The sequence below is a fragment of the Erpetoichthys calabaricus genome, chromosome 4 (genome assembly GCF_900747795.2).
Source record: "Erpetoichthys calabaricus chromosome 4, fErpCal1.3, whole genome shotgun sequence".
NCBI classification, from domain to species: Eukaryota; Metazoa; Chordata; class Cladistia; order Polypteriformes; family Polypteridae; genus Erpetoichthys; species Erpetoichthys calabaricus.
The window spans coordinates 11375581-11392153 of NC_041397.2; the positions used below are offsets into that span (position 1 = coordinate 11375581).

At 35.5% G+C, this 16573-nt stretch overlaps 1 protein-coding gene across 2 annotated transcripts in view; it reads right to left on the minus strand.

Moving 5' to 3' along the window:
* The window catches only part of col4a1 (collagen, type IV, alpha 1), a 273407-nt gene that overhangs the window by 128872 nt on the left and 127962 nt on the right, over positions 1-16573 (minus strand). For both annotated transcript variants that reach the window (XM_028799211.2, XM_051926307.1), the window contains exons 3-8: positions 9831-9920; positions 7123-7167; positions 3397-3441; positions 3246-3308; positions 2353-2406; positions 1390-1416 (exon numbers count right to left, since the gene is read on the minus strand). In XM_028799211.2, coding sequence (XP_028655044.1) covers positions 1390-1416; positions 2353-2406; positions 3246-3308; positions 3397-3441; positions 7123-7167; positions 9831-9920 — 324 coding nt within the window. The remainder of the gene's footprint in view (positions 1-1389; positions 1417-2352; positions 2407-3245; positions 3309-3396; positions 3442-7122; positions 7168-9830; positions 9921-16573) is intronic.

Consider the following 16573-nt stretch of genomic DNA (forward strand, 5'->3'; position numbering starts at 1 on the left):
ATCCAGTTCAGGACTGCAAGGTAGTTGAAGACTACCCCAAGAAGCACTAGCTGCAACACAGGAACAGGGTGCCAGCTTATCACAAAGTAAACACACATACACACGCACATTTCAGGAACCAATTTAGCTTTGCCAGTCCTCCTAACTTGCATATCTTTGTACTGTGGTAGGGAACTACAAGCACCCATAGGAAACCCAGGCAGACACAGAAGAACATTCACACTCTAAAAGGGAGCACCTGGGACTTAAACCCCAGTCTGCTTGTCATAAGGCATTATCACTCTGGGTCACATGTTCTGGGCCTGCACCAGACTAACATCATTTTGGACAAAAATTTTTAAGTGCCTTTCAGACAGCCTTGGAGTCACAATCCCTCCTAATCCATTAACAGCTGTGTTCAGTGTTCTTCCAGATGGACTTGAATTGGAGAAGGACAAGCAAACGGTGATTGCATTCACTACACTTTTGGCACGCAGACTTATTTTGTTAAATTGGAAGAATCCTAATTCTCCTCTGATAAGTCAGTGGGAAATCGATGTTTTATATTATTTGAAATTGGAAAAAATCAAATTCTCAGTTAGAGGAACTGTACAAAATTTTTTCAAAACCTGGCAGGATTTAATCAATATTATTTTAGAATAAGAGAAATAACTATTACCGCATTTAATTCCCTTCTCCATCTCTTATTTACATATATATTTACTTCTCCCTTTCTTTTGTTTAATGTTGCCTTATTAAAAAGCCTAAAGCAATTTTCCTTTAGCTAAGCTCTCCTTCTCAGGGGTGGGGTTTGATTTGTCTTCAATTTTGTTGGGTTATAAATTGATCTATTTGTATGGAATGATTACAATGAAAATTAATAAAATAAAAATATATAAAAAAAAAATAAGGCATTATCACTACCAATGAGCAACCATACCCTCTTCATACATGTGCTGCATAGATTTTAGAATGTATTACAATGTTATTTACTCAGGTGAGCACTTTATGATAATTCACCATGAAAAAGGTGGTGTTCAAGAACTAACTGATTACTTTGTCAGATAAAGCATCCACAGTTTAATAGCATGGTGTGCTGATTGCCACTATGAGTTTGCACTGAATTTGCTATGATAGGACCTGGCTCACCATGTTCCTCTTTTGTATTATTCAGGTTCATCTAATGAATTTATTTCTTCTGAAGGCTGTTTTTAATAGAATTCATGTGATGCACTGCATGTTTTTTTTGCCTTAAGCATTGCTTCTATTTACTGCTATGCTCACCTTTAATCTGTTATATATTAAATGGAGATATCTTTACGTATACTCTTCCCTTAGTTTCCTTAATGTCAGACTCCCTACTTCAGCAATAATAACCAAATAAATCACAAATTGATCCTTTAACATTACCTTTATTCCAGCAATTCCTGGGATACCCTGTAATAAAGAAAAAAGAGCTTTAAAAGAATGCACCTAATACAATGGGCACATCATATGAAACAGAAGTGGATTTGTTATTACTAAAGAGGCAACACTCTTCACATAAAATGTGAATTCAAAGGATATTCATTTCAATCTCAACATCATGGTGTCAGCGTAATCACTGTTGGTATTGAGCCACAATATTAAAATGCTTTCAAAACTGTATCTCTTTCCTGTAGTTTGTCTAATGCTACCTTCATATTAATTGAGTACATATTGCATTTAGTTTAAAACTGGATGTTTCTAATTATTATTCTTGTTTTTTCTTTCTAAAAGCTGGGAAGGACACTACTTTATGGCTACCTGGACTGAGAGGAAGGAACAGTAATCAACCCTGCTAGTGAATATATGTAGATTCACATGTCTTGCAAATGCTTACTATATGAGATCCTTTAAACTATTTTTTATTTGTTTAAACTGCTGTGCTTTCAGATTGTTTGGCTACTCATTTCTAACATTTGGTAACTTATTTAAAGACTACTGCAAGCTTACATTAATCATGTTTTAGAATTGCTCTATTTTAGAACTAGTTGCTTTTTGTATTCCATACCTATTTGTCTTAAACTCCAGCCCTCTGGTTTTCTTCATCTGCAATACAGCAATAGCAACACTGCTACTTTTGTTAAGGACTATGGACTGGAAAGAAAGATGCAACTATGGCCTTTTTACATCAGTCAGTAATGTCTGGAAACTTTATTTTAATCAGAAGGGCTGAGACTTGATTTTATTTTGACAGTCACTTACAGACATTATGAATCTTGCCACCCTGAGGATATGTTTAAATAAAAAGCTGAGGATAAGTGTTCTAATAGCCTTGAAGGCTAAAAAAGCTTACTTTAAATAAAACTGTGTAGACCTGTTTAATACAACAAATAGAGATTGTCTTCTTACCATTGGGCCTTGGGGTCCAGGTAATCCAGGTGCTCCGTCATAACCTCTCTCACCCTTTAAAACATGAAAAAACACCCAATTAAGAAAGTCTGTACAGTTGATCAATACTTGTCTGTTTTTTGGTTACTATTTCATCTAGCATTGCAATCTTTTACCGCTTTCTGACTAAAGAACATGGACATACATGTACACTGATTATACTAACACACCAACTTTTGTACCTAGGGCTCCACATGAAAATTCATTCTGAAATTAACAGAGTTACACCGCAAATGTCAGCAGCAAAGACAGTGCTTTACCTAGCAGATGAGCTTTATAAATGTGAAAAAGGCGTGTTTTTTAAAATTGTTGAAGATAATGTGTAATCTGCTTCACACTGGACATTTGTTAAGTGCTAGGTTTACAATGGTGGAGTATTTCTGTTTTTATAAGGAATAGGTTCTGTGTTTGTAAGTTACAGTAGGAATGCTAAAAGTTTTATTCAGTTGATATATAAATGTTGAGAATTTTGACATCTATTAATTTATGTCTAAACTATATTGCAAATATCAGCCCTGCAGACACCTTACCAGTTTCTTCATTGAAAGTGAGTGGCGGTGAATTATTCATACATGTGCAACTACTTTAAAATTAAACCAGTGTACCCTGGAGTAGTGGAGTATAAGAAAGGAAAAGATATATACTAACACTGTACTCAGCAAGTTATAATTATACATGTACCATGATTATACCTAATTTAGATAAATATAAAAATATTCAATGAAGAATACTTAAAATTAAATTATTAATGAATTCACTGTGCTAACAGAAGGTTTTTCACCATAGACTAGTAAAACAACAATCTACTTGGGCTTTTAGAATATTTTAGAATATTTCACACTTTCACTTGTTACCTTTGTGCCATTACATCCTGGAATTCCTGATGGACCGGGTGGACCATCTTGACCGGGGATACCCTGAAAAATAAAAACTCACTCTAAGCTACAATGGTGATCTATTTATTATAAGCACATGTTGTAACAGAAATTATAAATGTTAGCTTACTGGAAGGCCTGGGGTTCCTGGGAATCCGGGTAAACCTGGAGGACCCTGAAATAAACAATTTCAAAAGGAGAGAAATATCTATAAATAATGGAAATTGCTGAGCACAAAAAGATTTAATTCCATTTATCTGTTTTTAGTATTCATTGTGCCTCCATCAGGATTTTTTGGGAAGAGAGAACCGCTAACTTAAAAGGATAAAGCATGCCTACTATTTCAAACTAATTTGTATTATTTATTTAAAAGAGTGAATTAAAAAAGGATCATATGTACTCTATATTGATGTTGAATCTTAGATCTGTTTGCAGATTTCACCTGGAGTCACTTCATTCCGGTTATTTTTGAGTTTGTTCAGAAAGAGTGCAATTTTTCGGTGTGGGTACTAGCAGCACTAGAATGCAGGAGATGAGGCTGCTCTAAATGTTTCCTTGACTTTTCCATTGGACAGCCAGATTATTATCAAACAGGACTGCATTGTTGTAAAATATGTACAGCATGTTGTAAAAAAAAGAACAGGCAACGTACATATTTTAATTTGGAAAGCTAGTATTTCATATTCATGCAGTAGGTTATAACCTTTCTCCCTGCTGATGAAACTTTCAGTGCTGGCTAACACATTACTAGTTCTCCTTTTTTCCTAGTATGTCATGCTTCATTTAACATACAAGGCTATTGTAATTTTATTTGTGACCATCTTTCAACTGTGTGCAATTCAAGCTTTGGCCTTTCAGCTAGTATTTTAATCCTTTCTAAATGAAAAATCTGCTTAATGTTTCTTTAAAATATTATTAGTTTTTATTTATGAATCTTACACTTAAGAAAACCATTCACCTTATGCCAGAAGAAATAAAGAGATTCATATATAAAATACAATTATTATTTTAAACTTCTGTATAAAACAGTAAACAGTGTACACAAAAACAATCTACCTTTTCTTGTGGAAGAAGATCAAATCTATCTCAGTTACACAGGCTGTCTGATACTTATTTATTTGTGTGTTTATATTGATCCTGCTGCACGCCTATTGATATTCACTACTATTGCTAATAATTTGTTTAAAAATTTGTGTTTGCTGTACCATTTGGCTACATTGATCTTTTTTGAACCAGGCAAATTAGCAACAAATATTTTTAATTGCATTATCTATAGAATATCAGGATTTTCAAAGTAATGTTATGCTTTTATTTGTATTTATTTGTCCAATATTTCAGGTGTGTCATTACCATTTTCTAAATTTACTTTTCATGGGTGTTGCCATTTTACAGTTTTATTTTACTATGTGTTTCCTATGCATGTGATGCACAGGAAATATGAGCTGGGACATAATAGTGACCATTAGTGTGCCAACTTTCTTGGAAAATAAATGAAACACCTGGAAAATCAACAATTTGTCTCTTAATGCAGGCAAAACAAATTAGATGATTAATGACTTCAGGAAGTTGCTGCCCTTGACTCCCTCTACATCAGGGTCTTAACAGTGGAGATGGGAAACAGCATAAAATCCTTGGGGTGCACCTGGTAGATGACCTCACTAGCACTCTCAATACTTCCTCCTTGGCCAAGAAAGTGCAGCAGCATCTTTACTTCCTGTGGCAGCTGAGCAAGACTAGGCTACCTCCTCCTATTCTAGCCTCACTTTACAGTGAGAGATTCTTGACCTGTCTAGTATGGACCTGCAAAGTGTCAGTCCACAAGACTCTGCAGAATATAAAGCTTACTGCTGAGAAAATTATTGGAACCTCTCTGTCCTCCATCCAGGATACTTTTCATATATGCTGTGTTCACAAAACTTCCAGTGTTGTAGAGGATGAACTGTTTGCCCTCCTGCCATATTACAGAAGGTACCACAGCATTATGACTGACTCTTCCAGATTTTCCAGTTTCTTTCCTCAAACTATAAGACTTCTCAGAAGCCTTTCGTCCCTGAAGTTTATGCTGGTATTAATTCTACTTTTTGTATTGACCAAAAAAATTAGCAAATTCACTCAAGCCTGATGACTTTTTGTGCATTAACCAAGGCAGCACTTAACTTCCTCTTTGTAATACCCCAAAACTCTCTGCTACTCGATTTAACAAAAAGTCTGCTGTCCATCTGTCTGTAATGTAATTAACTGTTAGACAGCAGCAGAAGAACAATGCAGTGCAGCACAGCGGCAAACCCTCAACCTGATGGAACGTAAGGTATAAGTACTGTATATAAGCATAGCTGTATAAAAAACTGCATTTCTGTTGTCTTCATGAATCATTAGGTGGCATCTGATTTTCATCTCAGAAGTGCTGTGCTGAGATTATTTTGTGTGCTATTCTGTACAGCATTGTTGTTAGAGCAAATGAAAAACAGGAATGGGGGTTGAGGTTGGAAATGTCAAAATTCATAAACCTTGAGCAGAGGGTGAATACCAAGTTGCTTGTTAATCACTAAGATTCATCGTTTTTGGGAAACACGCCCCTGATTTGTGCAAAGGATTTCCACTGTGAGAGACAATATCGAGACCTGTCCTTTCCATATATAGTGCTTCTTGTTATTTTCACCCAAATATGAGGACACACAATACTTAATATATAAATGTGATTTTTTTGTTCCAAGATTAGCATATGGTCAAACTGAAAATTTACATTAGCTTGATAAACTACATTATAAATTTGTAACCAGTTTTGTATAACGTTCAAATTTACACTGCATATATATCTGTGTCAGTTTCCTCCAGTACAACTTGGGGAATAACTAAATGCTCCCCCAGATCATGCACAGATATAATCCTTCCAGTATGTTCTTTTACTTAGGCATATTCGAGAGAAGTGAATTGTGCCACGTACATGTGTTATGGTCACAAGACAACACAATATTGAGACTCTCATTTAGAGTTGTGACTGTCATTTCCATCTTCTGGTAACTTACATTATTAAGTACTATGGAAATATGACATCAGGGTAAATTATTTCATGCGTGTCACTTTAAGGCAGGAGAAACAAAATGATCTAGTAAATATAAAAGGGAGACAAGTCTCAAGTTGAACCAAGCAATATCTAGACCACGCACAGGGCATGGAACATTACTGGATCAGTGCTGGAAAACACTTTCCATGCACTCCAAATATCTGGAAACCAAAAATGTTACAAATGTATTTCATGTTTAGTTTATCCAATGGATGTAATTATATTGTATTAACTGCATTAGAACAAAAGAACTGCTCAGATAAATAAATTAATGGAACTGACAGACAGGATCTTTAACTGCATTTGTGCCTGAACACTCTATCCATACGTCTCGATTGTCTCTGGGAAGCTAAAGTGCTACAAATGCATTTCAACTTTATACTTTAACCACTGGCTGTATTTATATTACTGCAGCACAACAAAAGAGTGGTTCAGTTAAAGGCATGACTATTCTTCATTTTTCATTTTAAGCTCACATTAGCTAGCTTTATGTATTTGAATTACACTATTTGCTAGTCCAATCCCACTCTTGACAAAGCTATCCTTCACACAGCAGAAATGTAGACATGCAGCCATAATTTGTGTTAATGTGTACAAAAGGCACAGCAGTATGCAAGTATTAATGTATGGTGTTTAGATAGATAGATAGATAGATAGATAGATAGATAGATAGATAGATAGATAGATAGATAGATAGATAGATAGATAGATAGATAGATAGATAGATAGATAGATAGATAGATAGATAGATAGATAGATAGATAGATAGATAGATGCTTTATGCTTACTTACCCTAATACCTTTCAGACCTGCAGGACCTGGTTCTCCAAAATCACCCTGTGGAAATATAAACAGTGCAAAATTGAATTTCTTAAAGTTTTTCCCCAATAACACAACAGGTGCATTTCTTTCCAGCTCATTTCCCTTTTATAATGTACTTTGTAAAAAAAATTGTTCATAGTATTTTTCAGTTGAAATGTACTGCAGTGGGCGGCATGGTGACGCTGTGGGTAGCGCTGCTGCCTTGCAGTAAGGAGACCCGGGTTCACTTCCCGGGTCCTCCCTGCGTGGAGTTTGCATGTTCTCCCCGTGTCTGCGTGGGTTTCCTCCAGGTACTCCGGTTTCCTCCCACAGTTCAAAGACATGCAGGTTAGGTGCATTGGTGATTCTAAATTGTCCCTAGTGTGTGCTTGGTGTGTGTATGCGCCCTGTGGTAGGCTGGCACCCTGCCCGGGGTTTCTTTCCTGCCTTACGCCCTGTGTTGGCTGGGATTGGCTCCAGCAGACCCCCATGACTCTGTAGTTAGGATATAGCGGGTTGGACAATGGATGGATGGATGTACTGTAGTTTAATGTTTTCTTGGGAGATCAGTATTTACACAATGCCTGAAGTAGATAACTATACTATATTAACAAAAACAACCTTTTTGGTTTGGAATGACAGTTAAATGCAGGCTTTAAAAATGTCCTACAGAGTCATTGGTGTTATTTTGTCCTGTCATTTGCTTTCATATTTCATACTAAACAAAACTGAATTGTAACATACTGTGTAATGTTTTAGGTAAGCTGGTTAGTCCAGGGTTGCCAGAACAGAAGGGGAATAGAGGTGGCAAGAGCTGGGTGTAAGGCTAGAGTATAGAGACTCTATATGAGAAAGGCACCTTCCTTGGCAGCTACAAAGAACATCTTAAAATAACGTTTACCTGTTTTTACAGCAACAGTATTCTGTAGCATAGATAGAAAGCCATTTGTAGTTGCTTGATCCTCAGACAGTAATCCAGGACTGAGGAACACAATGGAAAATGAAAAAAGAAAACCCTACTGCTATGTTGCCAGTACTTTTTAGGCATTTTTAGGCTTCACATAAAGCTGTTTACTGAATGGGATATAAAAAGCTGCTCTCCACTTTTACACTTCAGCTTAGATTTGAGAGGTGTCAGAACAGAAGCTTGCCAGAAGGAAGTTAGTGCATCTATAAAAACGTAAGCATAAAAATACAATGAGAAAATGATGTATTATGATTTAGTGCTTTGTACAACGAGTTATCCTACCTGTATGTTAATAGACTCTGTGGCAAATAGACTTTATTTTATTTATACTGGATTATTTAAAATCTTAGGCTTTTCCTTGTTATCATTTTTCCTTTGTGTACTTCTATAATCATAACCATTATTTTAACACTTACAATATAATGGTTATGGTTTTGACTGAAAATATATGTTTATGTGCATATGAACTATTGCATCTTTAGTAATTTATGCAGTTAATATCTGCATGTCTGTACTTATGCAGATTCATACTACTGTATAACTCCAGCAAAACCTCACCCAATGCAGTGTTTCTAAAATGTTTTAAACACTCAAGTGATTATTATAGTCACTTGGAAGCAGTACGGAGATAAACAGAAGGCAGGATCTATTGATGAAATTTAGCAGGGTGGACATCTCATAAACTGAATCCCCTGTCTGGATAAAAAAAAAAGAAGAAACTTGTCTTGTCTTCTTTTTCCTAAAATTACTCTAAAATTTTACAAGCTGTAAAACTGCCAATTTCACCAGCACCTGCTTTTTTACCTAAAGATGTTGATTGTCCTTTGTAGCGACACTTCTGTGATCTATCTGCCTCTTACTATTAGTTGCTATATGGATATTAACTCCCTTCCAGGTGGCTTCATCTCTCTGTTCTTTGAGCTATACCCAAATACTTACATGATATACCACTTTGGAGAGCACAAGAAGATCAGGGCTTTCCAGTATAAACATAAAGACAGGTCAAACTACATTCTAGTTTCTTTTTCACACACAATAATCATGTACAGTAGTTTTAAAAATGAATAATACAGATAGCTATATTACACTAGAGTTATTTTCAAGCACTTCTTGGGATAAATAACTCACAGATACTGCATTCAGCAATCTTTTTATGAGAAGTAACCCCACAATTTAACAAAACCTCAGCAATTCAAACCTCACACATCCCTCTCCACATCTGTTTGCATTTATTATTTGTATTTCCTCTAATCCCACCCACTGTCCCAGTACTGGCTTCACAGCAGCTACCCAATATTCTCAAGAGATTTTATTAGTAGACCTGGACTCAAAAACAAAAAAAAAAATTTTTAAATCCTACATCAAACACCGTGAAACCCAATATTGTATTGTAAATAACGAATAGACTGATTTGCAAATGATGAATGATAATGTACTTCAGTATTTTTCTTTACCCTACTTGTATTAACATTATGTAAGCTTTATTTATCTGCTAATGGCACCAGGAAACATTTCAGGATAAATTAAACGTTAAGATTGGGACTATATGAAAAAGGTAGATAAGAAAATTAATTTTTTTAGAATGTACTTTTATAAGTGTTATGACATTATTATTAGTGTGGCATCCCCTGGTTTCCTCAAAAACAGCTTCACCATAAATTTACATACAAAAAATCTAACCATTGCTCAACAGACCTTTATAGTTTTGTGACTTGATGTTTGCAACACTCACCTTAAAACCCATTGGCCCCAGGGGTCCTTCTGGACCTTGCATTCCAGGAAATCCCATTGGACCTTGCAAGCCAGGTAAACCTCTTTCACCCTACAGAGAAGGAAGTGTAAGAGAGATTATTACAACTTTGGCTACATCATCATCCTAGAAGTACCTTTTCAACCATAACTGAAAGGAAGATGACAGAGATGGCTGACTTGTTGAAAAGAAGATGCGATCAAACAAAACTGTTAATATTATTAAGTAAATGTAAAATAAACCACCTGCTTGATAGCAAAAAAACTCCCAGAAAGTGAAAGTCATATATAAATAAAAGGAAAACTAAAACATGGGCATCTTCATTTTGGATTTTTCATCTAGATGGGAACTAGGGGACTCAAACTTCAGATTAATCTCACTCACAAAAGGAGACTAGAATTATTAAAAAAAATAAAATGTTCAGTCTCAGGAAATTAAAATCACATTGCTTATCAAGTTTTATTCCCCAACAGGACAATCAAAGGTCGTGACCCTGTGTTAGGATATAGTGGGTTGGAAAATGACTGACTGACAATCAAAGGTAGTTAAAGCCACAATTAGAGCTATATAACAGAATTAATGAATATTCATACCATACTCTGAGATTATATGAGGGTCACCATTTTACATTTTTAATTGATAATAGTTTATATTATTTCATATTATTGATGGGGTAAACAGTTATGCAGCAGGTAAAATTTTTCACACACATTGCTTGCAGTTTTGCATTCTTTCAGCATGTTTTTGAGTTTCTGCTAGGTATTGTTGCTCCCTTCTACAAATTAAAGCATATACATTTTATGGTGACGTGCATGTGGGCTGCATCATAATTCTTGGAGATGGACTGCTATTTTGCCTTTGATTCTGCAAAGACTGGTGCAAACTCTCAATGAGTTCCAAAAAGATGGATAGATGGCTGCAGGAGCATGTGGGGAGCAGATTGCATTAAAACTGCAATTTCTATTCTTGTCATTGACATTGCGGTTTCATTATATTACATAATAATAATAAAATAATAATTCATTACATTTATATAGTGCTTTTCTCAGTACTCAAAGCGCTATACACACAGGGAGGAACCGGGAAGCGAACCCACAATCTTCCACAGTCTCCTTACTGCAAAGCAGCAGCACTACCACTGCGCCACCTGTGAGGACATACATGAGCCATCATCAAAATAAATAGTATAACCTTTTAATCAAAACAGATGCCCCTTACTCTAGCCATCTATACGAGGAAATAAAGAGAAAGATTTAATATAAGATTAACACACAAAGATTCTAACATTTTCAAAAGGTAAGCAATGGTCCAGCATGATCAGTTAATGAAGGGTGACACTGATAAATACCTGACATTTTTTCAAAAATATTTAAAATGCATCTCATAAGTGAATTTAATTTTCTCTAATTTTTGGAATATATGGCAACCTTTGAACATTCTGTTATCATATTTAGATTAGTATTCTTCTGGATAGATTTCTATTTTTTACTTGAAAATTCCAAGTGAATCTGTCAATACTCAAAGAAAAAAATCAGAGAATTTCTACAGCATACAATGAGAGAAGATTGGGAATTTAACTAGTTTTCTTTAAATGACAACTGTAACTTTCTTGCAGCAGTAAAATGCCTTGTTTAAAGGTTATATCTAAGGTTCACTTGTTCAATAAATGTGCTTGTCAAAATACAAATCTGTGAAGGCCCCAGTACTGAGCACAATCCATAAATTAAATGTTATGTACTTTAGGAAGGTTCCAAATATGCATTGTTAGACGGTAACATCTCAGCTTTTAAATGTCTCCTTCATTGGCACCATACTGTAAGTGAATGCTGAACATCCATTTTGTTGGTGGTGATTTGTGGGAAATGGTGCAAAGAACACAGAAAGTAAGTATTGATTATGAATATATGCTTTTGCAGGCAGCTTTGGAACCTCTGATCCAGAAACTCTGAGAATATCATAATGTAACACTATTGCTCATTTCTAGCTTCAAGTTGCTCCCTGTTCTATTGGTTTCACTATGTCATCTTAGGTTCTAGTGAAGTTTTGTCTTTTTGCTCTTCTGGCATGAGCACTACCCCACATGCATACATACATGCATTGTACTTGAATACACTGAAAATTACAGATTCCACCTTACACAGATTTTCAATACTGTCCAAATACTAGAGAAACACACAGATCTACAGTCCTAAAATAAAATGCTACAAAAGGGTTGGATATAAACAACAGTTAACTTTCTGCCCATCATTTATAAATGCAAGAACTTACTCTTGATTAAAAATTGTAAACATGTACAGCATATACTGTGTCCTGGGGGATTATGAATAGATGGACTTGTGGAGGCTGTGCTTCTGTCATTACAATAAACCTTTCTGCCCACTACTAAGGTACCATGAATGCAATGGATTGGCTCCCTGTCCAGGGTTTGTTGTGCTGCATGAGACAGGCTCTAGCACCCACCACAACTATGTTCAGGACTAGAAAATGACTGACTTAAGGTGCCCACCAGGCTGGTGCTACATAAATTTTTTTGAATTTCCAGAATGTATCAGGTCATAAGGTTTCAACGTAGCCCCATTAGTTTGTGGGTAATCACATGACAAACAGATAAACAATAAAAGTTTACATATAATAGACTAGCTGCGCTACCAGTCTAAGCTGGGTTGAAACCTAAGTAATCAACATAGACCTCAGTGTTAACATTTGCAGTTCAAGATTCAAGATTCAAGAGTATTTATTGTCATTTCATCCATATACAGTACTACAGCATACAGTGAAACGAAACAACGTTCCTCAGGACCATGGTGCTACATAAAACACAGGACAATGAAGAACCCACGACACATAACATAAAGACACATAATATATAACAAGGTGCATGTCAGTCAAATGTGCAAACATGTGCAACCATGTGCAACACTGCAGAACAATCAACTGGAATATTTTTTGTAATACATGTTGTTGTAAAAGATGGCGCATCACAAACATCTGTAGTAATTAAATCCATTACTGTGAATGTGGCACACCATGAGTTAGAATGAAAATTGCAATGCATATAGCTCTATTAAATGCCATTTGGTATGAAATTAGTTAAAACAGTGTTAATGATTGTGTTGAGCCATCTGTTGGAATGTCAAGGGTAATATATTTGGTTACTACAAATGTTTGTGATGGACCATCTGAATGACAGAGACATAGCAACCGGACAGACGCATAGACATTTATCCTTTTATTAAGGTGGATTTCTGCAAGTAGTTTATGTTTGATCTTCTGCAGTTAGTAATAGAGAATTAGCAGGCATTGGAGGCAAGGATGAAAGGGAACTGAAGACAAACTTGAAGTCAAAAAAGGACAGAACTCAAAAAATGGTTGTGTGAATAAATCCTAATATGTAAATAAAGCTTATAAGTCTTAAAAAGCCAAAAAAGCCAGAAACCAGAATGACATTAAGCAAAGAAGCAAAATAATTATGCAAAAAGTTGTAGTTTGTATTCATAAGAATGAACATGGTTTAACTTAAATAAATTCTGCACTGATTACATCTCACAATACTACTTTCAGGGAATTCCTAATGATGGATGCCTGCATCTTTGTGTTGGCAAAACAAAATAGTGGTGCCCACTAATAAACAAGACGGCATCAGGGAAAACAAAATATATATAAATAAAAACAAAACCTAATGTTCCCTTAAAAAACTAAAGAACAAAATTAAAGTAAAATTAAAAACAGCACAATCAAACACTCAGAAAAAAATTAAATAAACATTTACTAAGTCACCAAAAAATGTAACAACGTAATAAGAACCATAACATCTTTAAGGTATGCTTTGGATTGCAGCTTTGAAGCTCTTTTTCATTTCAGATTTCTCCACAGACTCTAAAACATTAGATCCTCAATTGGACTGGAATAAGTCTATTTGACAAAATGACATTTCATTAGCTGACTTCACTCTTCCTTCTGCTCACACATTCTCCCTTAATGCATCTTAGACTTCCACACAACCTCAGAGCATAGTGGTTGGCAGGTGTAATACAATACAAAAGCTCAGTGGTTGGCAATTTTTTCTTTTTCTTTTTACAAAAGCTTTATTTGCCTGTCTGATAATTGTGTTTTTGGCCAAAAAATCCAATTGTATTTCATTAGTAAACAGCACTCTGTTCCTAAAGATTTCTGGCTTATAGAAGTGTTGTTTGGCATTCTTCAGAAGCTGACTTTTGTGATGACATATTAGGAATACTTTTGATTTGACAACTTATCTATAAAAGGTTTTTATCTAAATCATGTATATGTATGCTTTCGACCAAATGAGATGCCACCTTCCAGGAGCGCCTTGAATTTATAGTCCTGTGTATGGAAGGGGTGGAGTCAGTTGCCCTCACTGGGCTTTTCGGTGCTGTGGGTACAGAGACATACCACTAGTAATAGCAGTATAGCTAGCACTGCCCAGAAGGTGATCCTTAGATGTATTTGTGTGATATATAGATAAAAACCCTTGAAACTGAGCCTTCTGAGATTCCACTTTTGACCTCATCAAATTCTGAAAATGTTTTATAAAGGTTTTCAGGTCTTAAATTGTATTCACATATATTTATTTGCACAACATTCCCTGTGTGTTATGATATATTTGTGCTCAGGCATGAAATACAAGTTTTAGTGCAGCTGAAGATTTTATGCTGTAATAGCTTTTCAAGACATGCCTTGTGAACATAGTTACACTGTGCCTCAAACTGTTTTTGCTATGCCTTGATGTGCCAGATTGTCCATATAAAAATAGCCCATATCCCATTATAAAATGCTACTTATGATGAAGGCATTTGTGTTCCATTTATATTCCACCTCTTTTTGTCATACTCACATTGAAAGTGGTGTTTGCATGAGGGGGTTGGCCTTAAGCTGTTGTCATCACATGCTATATACAACTCAACAGATGACAAATGACTGATTTTTATATAAACCTCACATCTTGAATGTTCTTTATATAGAGAAAGTCATATCTAGCACATGATTTTCTTTGCTTAAAGCTTTGATTTTAACAATAAAATAGTGCAGGCCAATGGTTTGAAATGAAAATGAAGAGTCACGTCTTGCTTATAAAATGTGTATCTTTCTTTCCAAAATATGTTGTAGTTGGGGGGCACAAATATGTTCAGAATTGTAAAACATGGTGTGGATTTACTCAAAACAAACTGGCTTCTAGAATTTTACAGTACTAATATACTGTATATGTGCCAGATTTGCTTATTTTTGAGTTACTGTGTCCACATACTCATATCTTGACATAAACACACAAAACAAAATGCACAAACATACACAAAAATTATTCATAAAGTGAAAAAATTGTGCTCAGGAATGTCTAATGGTGAAAATCCACTGGAAAACAACACTTTGCCTATGTATACAATATATCTATGGTAGAAAAAAAAAGTGTTTTTACTCAGAAATCTATGCATACAATAAATTTCTTTTAATGGCAAAATATCCAAATGTATAATTTCTTAATCATCTATTTTCCAATGTTATCCAAAGCTGGGCTGTAGGGAAGCTGGAGTGTTTCCCTGCAAGCACTGGTTACAAGGCAGGAACAGTCCCTGGACAGGGCTCAAGAATATCAAAATGTGAAGACATTCAGATCATGGACTAATGTACCATTATCAATGCACCTAACCAGCATGTCTTTGGAGGAAAACATATGCACACACAGGGAGAACATACAAAGTCCACACAGGGAAATTTGGTCTCCTTACTACTGTGTCACGGTGCCTCCATTTCTTAATCATACTTTTATAAATTATAGAAACAAGACTGAACAATCCTTGATAGAAAATTAAGAAATAAATTGTGAACAATAATTATGTGGCGTGGCATGGTGATGCAGTTGTAGCACTGCTGCCTCACAGTTAGAGAACTTGGGTTCGTAATCCACGTCTTCCCTGCATGGAGACTGTATTTCCGCGGATTTCCTTACACAGTCCGAAGACATGCTGGTTTAGGTGAATTGGCGAAACTAACTTGAACCTGTGTGGTTGTTGCAGGGATGTGGGTGTGTGTATGTGTGTGCCCACCCTGTGATGGACTGGCAGCCTGTCCAGGTTTTGTTTCTGTCTGGCACCCAAATCTACAAGGATAGGCTCCAGCACACTGGCAACCCTGGTTTGGATTAAGAAGGTTAGAAAATGACAAATGACAATAATTACATGAACCCAGCCAGTGTTTAAATAAATAAATTACATTTTGGTTCAAAGATTAATAAAGAGATAAGTAATAATACAAATTAAGAGTTAAATCTATTTTGAGAGTCCTGATTTAACACCATTGAGATGAGTTCACTCTTGGATAAAGCCCAAGCGCAAATTAGAAGAGGAATGAAACCAAATTGAATTTAATAAAAGAAGCCTTATTAAGCACGGACACAGCTTCTTTCAGAAGTGTTCCTACAAGTTCAGTGCAAATGACTATCAACAAACAAGCATGCACATTCAATTAAAGGAGGTGGCAGTAATGCCAATTGACACCAGTGCAGCTGAAAGAGAGCATTGACTCACAGTAAACACAACGGTTTAGATTTTGCTTCATGTCAGCTGTAAACATTAGGTCAGTGCACTCATTTACCTGGCACTTGCTGAGAAATGTGGACGCTTAGAATAAAACTTATTTCAAATTTCAAAGGATAGTAATTATAGCTGTACTTCTGTTGAATTTGTTTTACTTTCTTGTAGTGAGAAGTC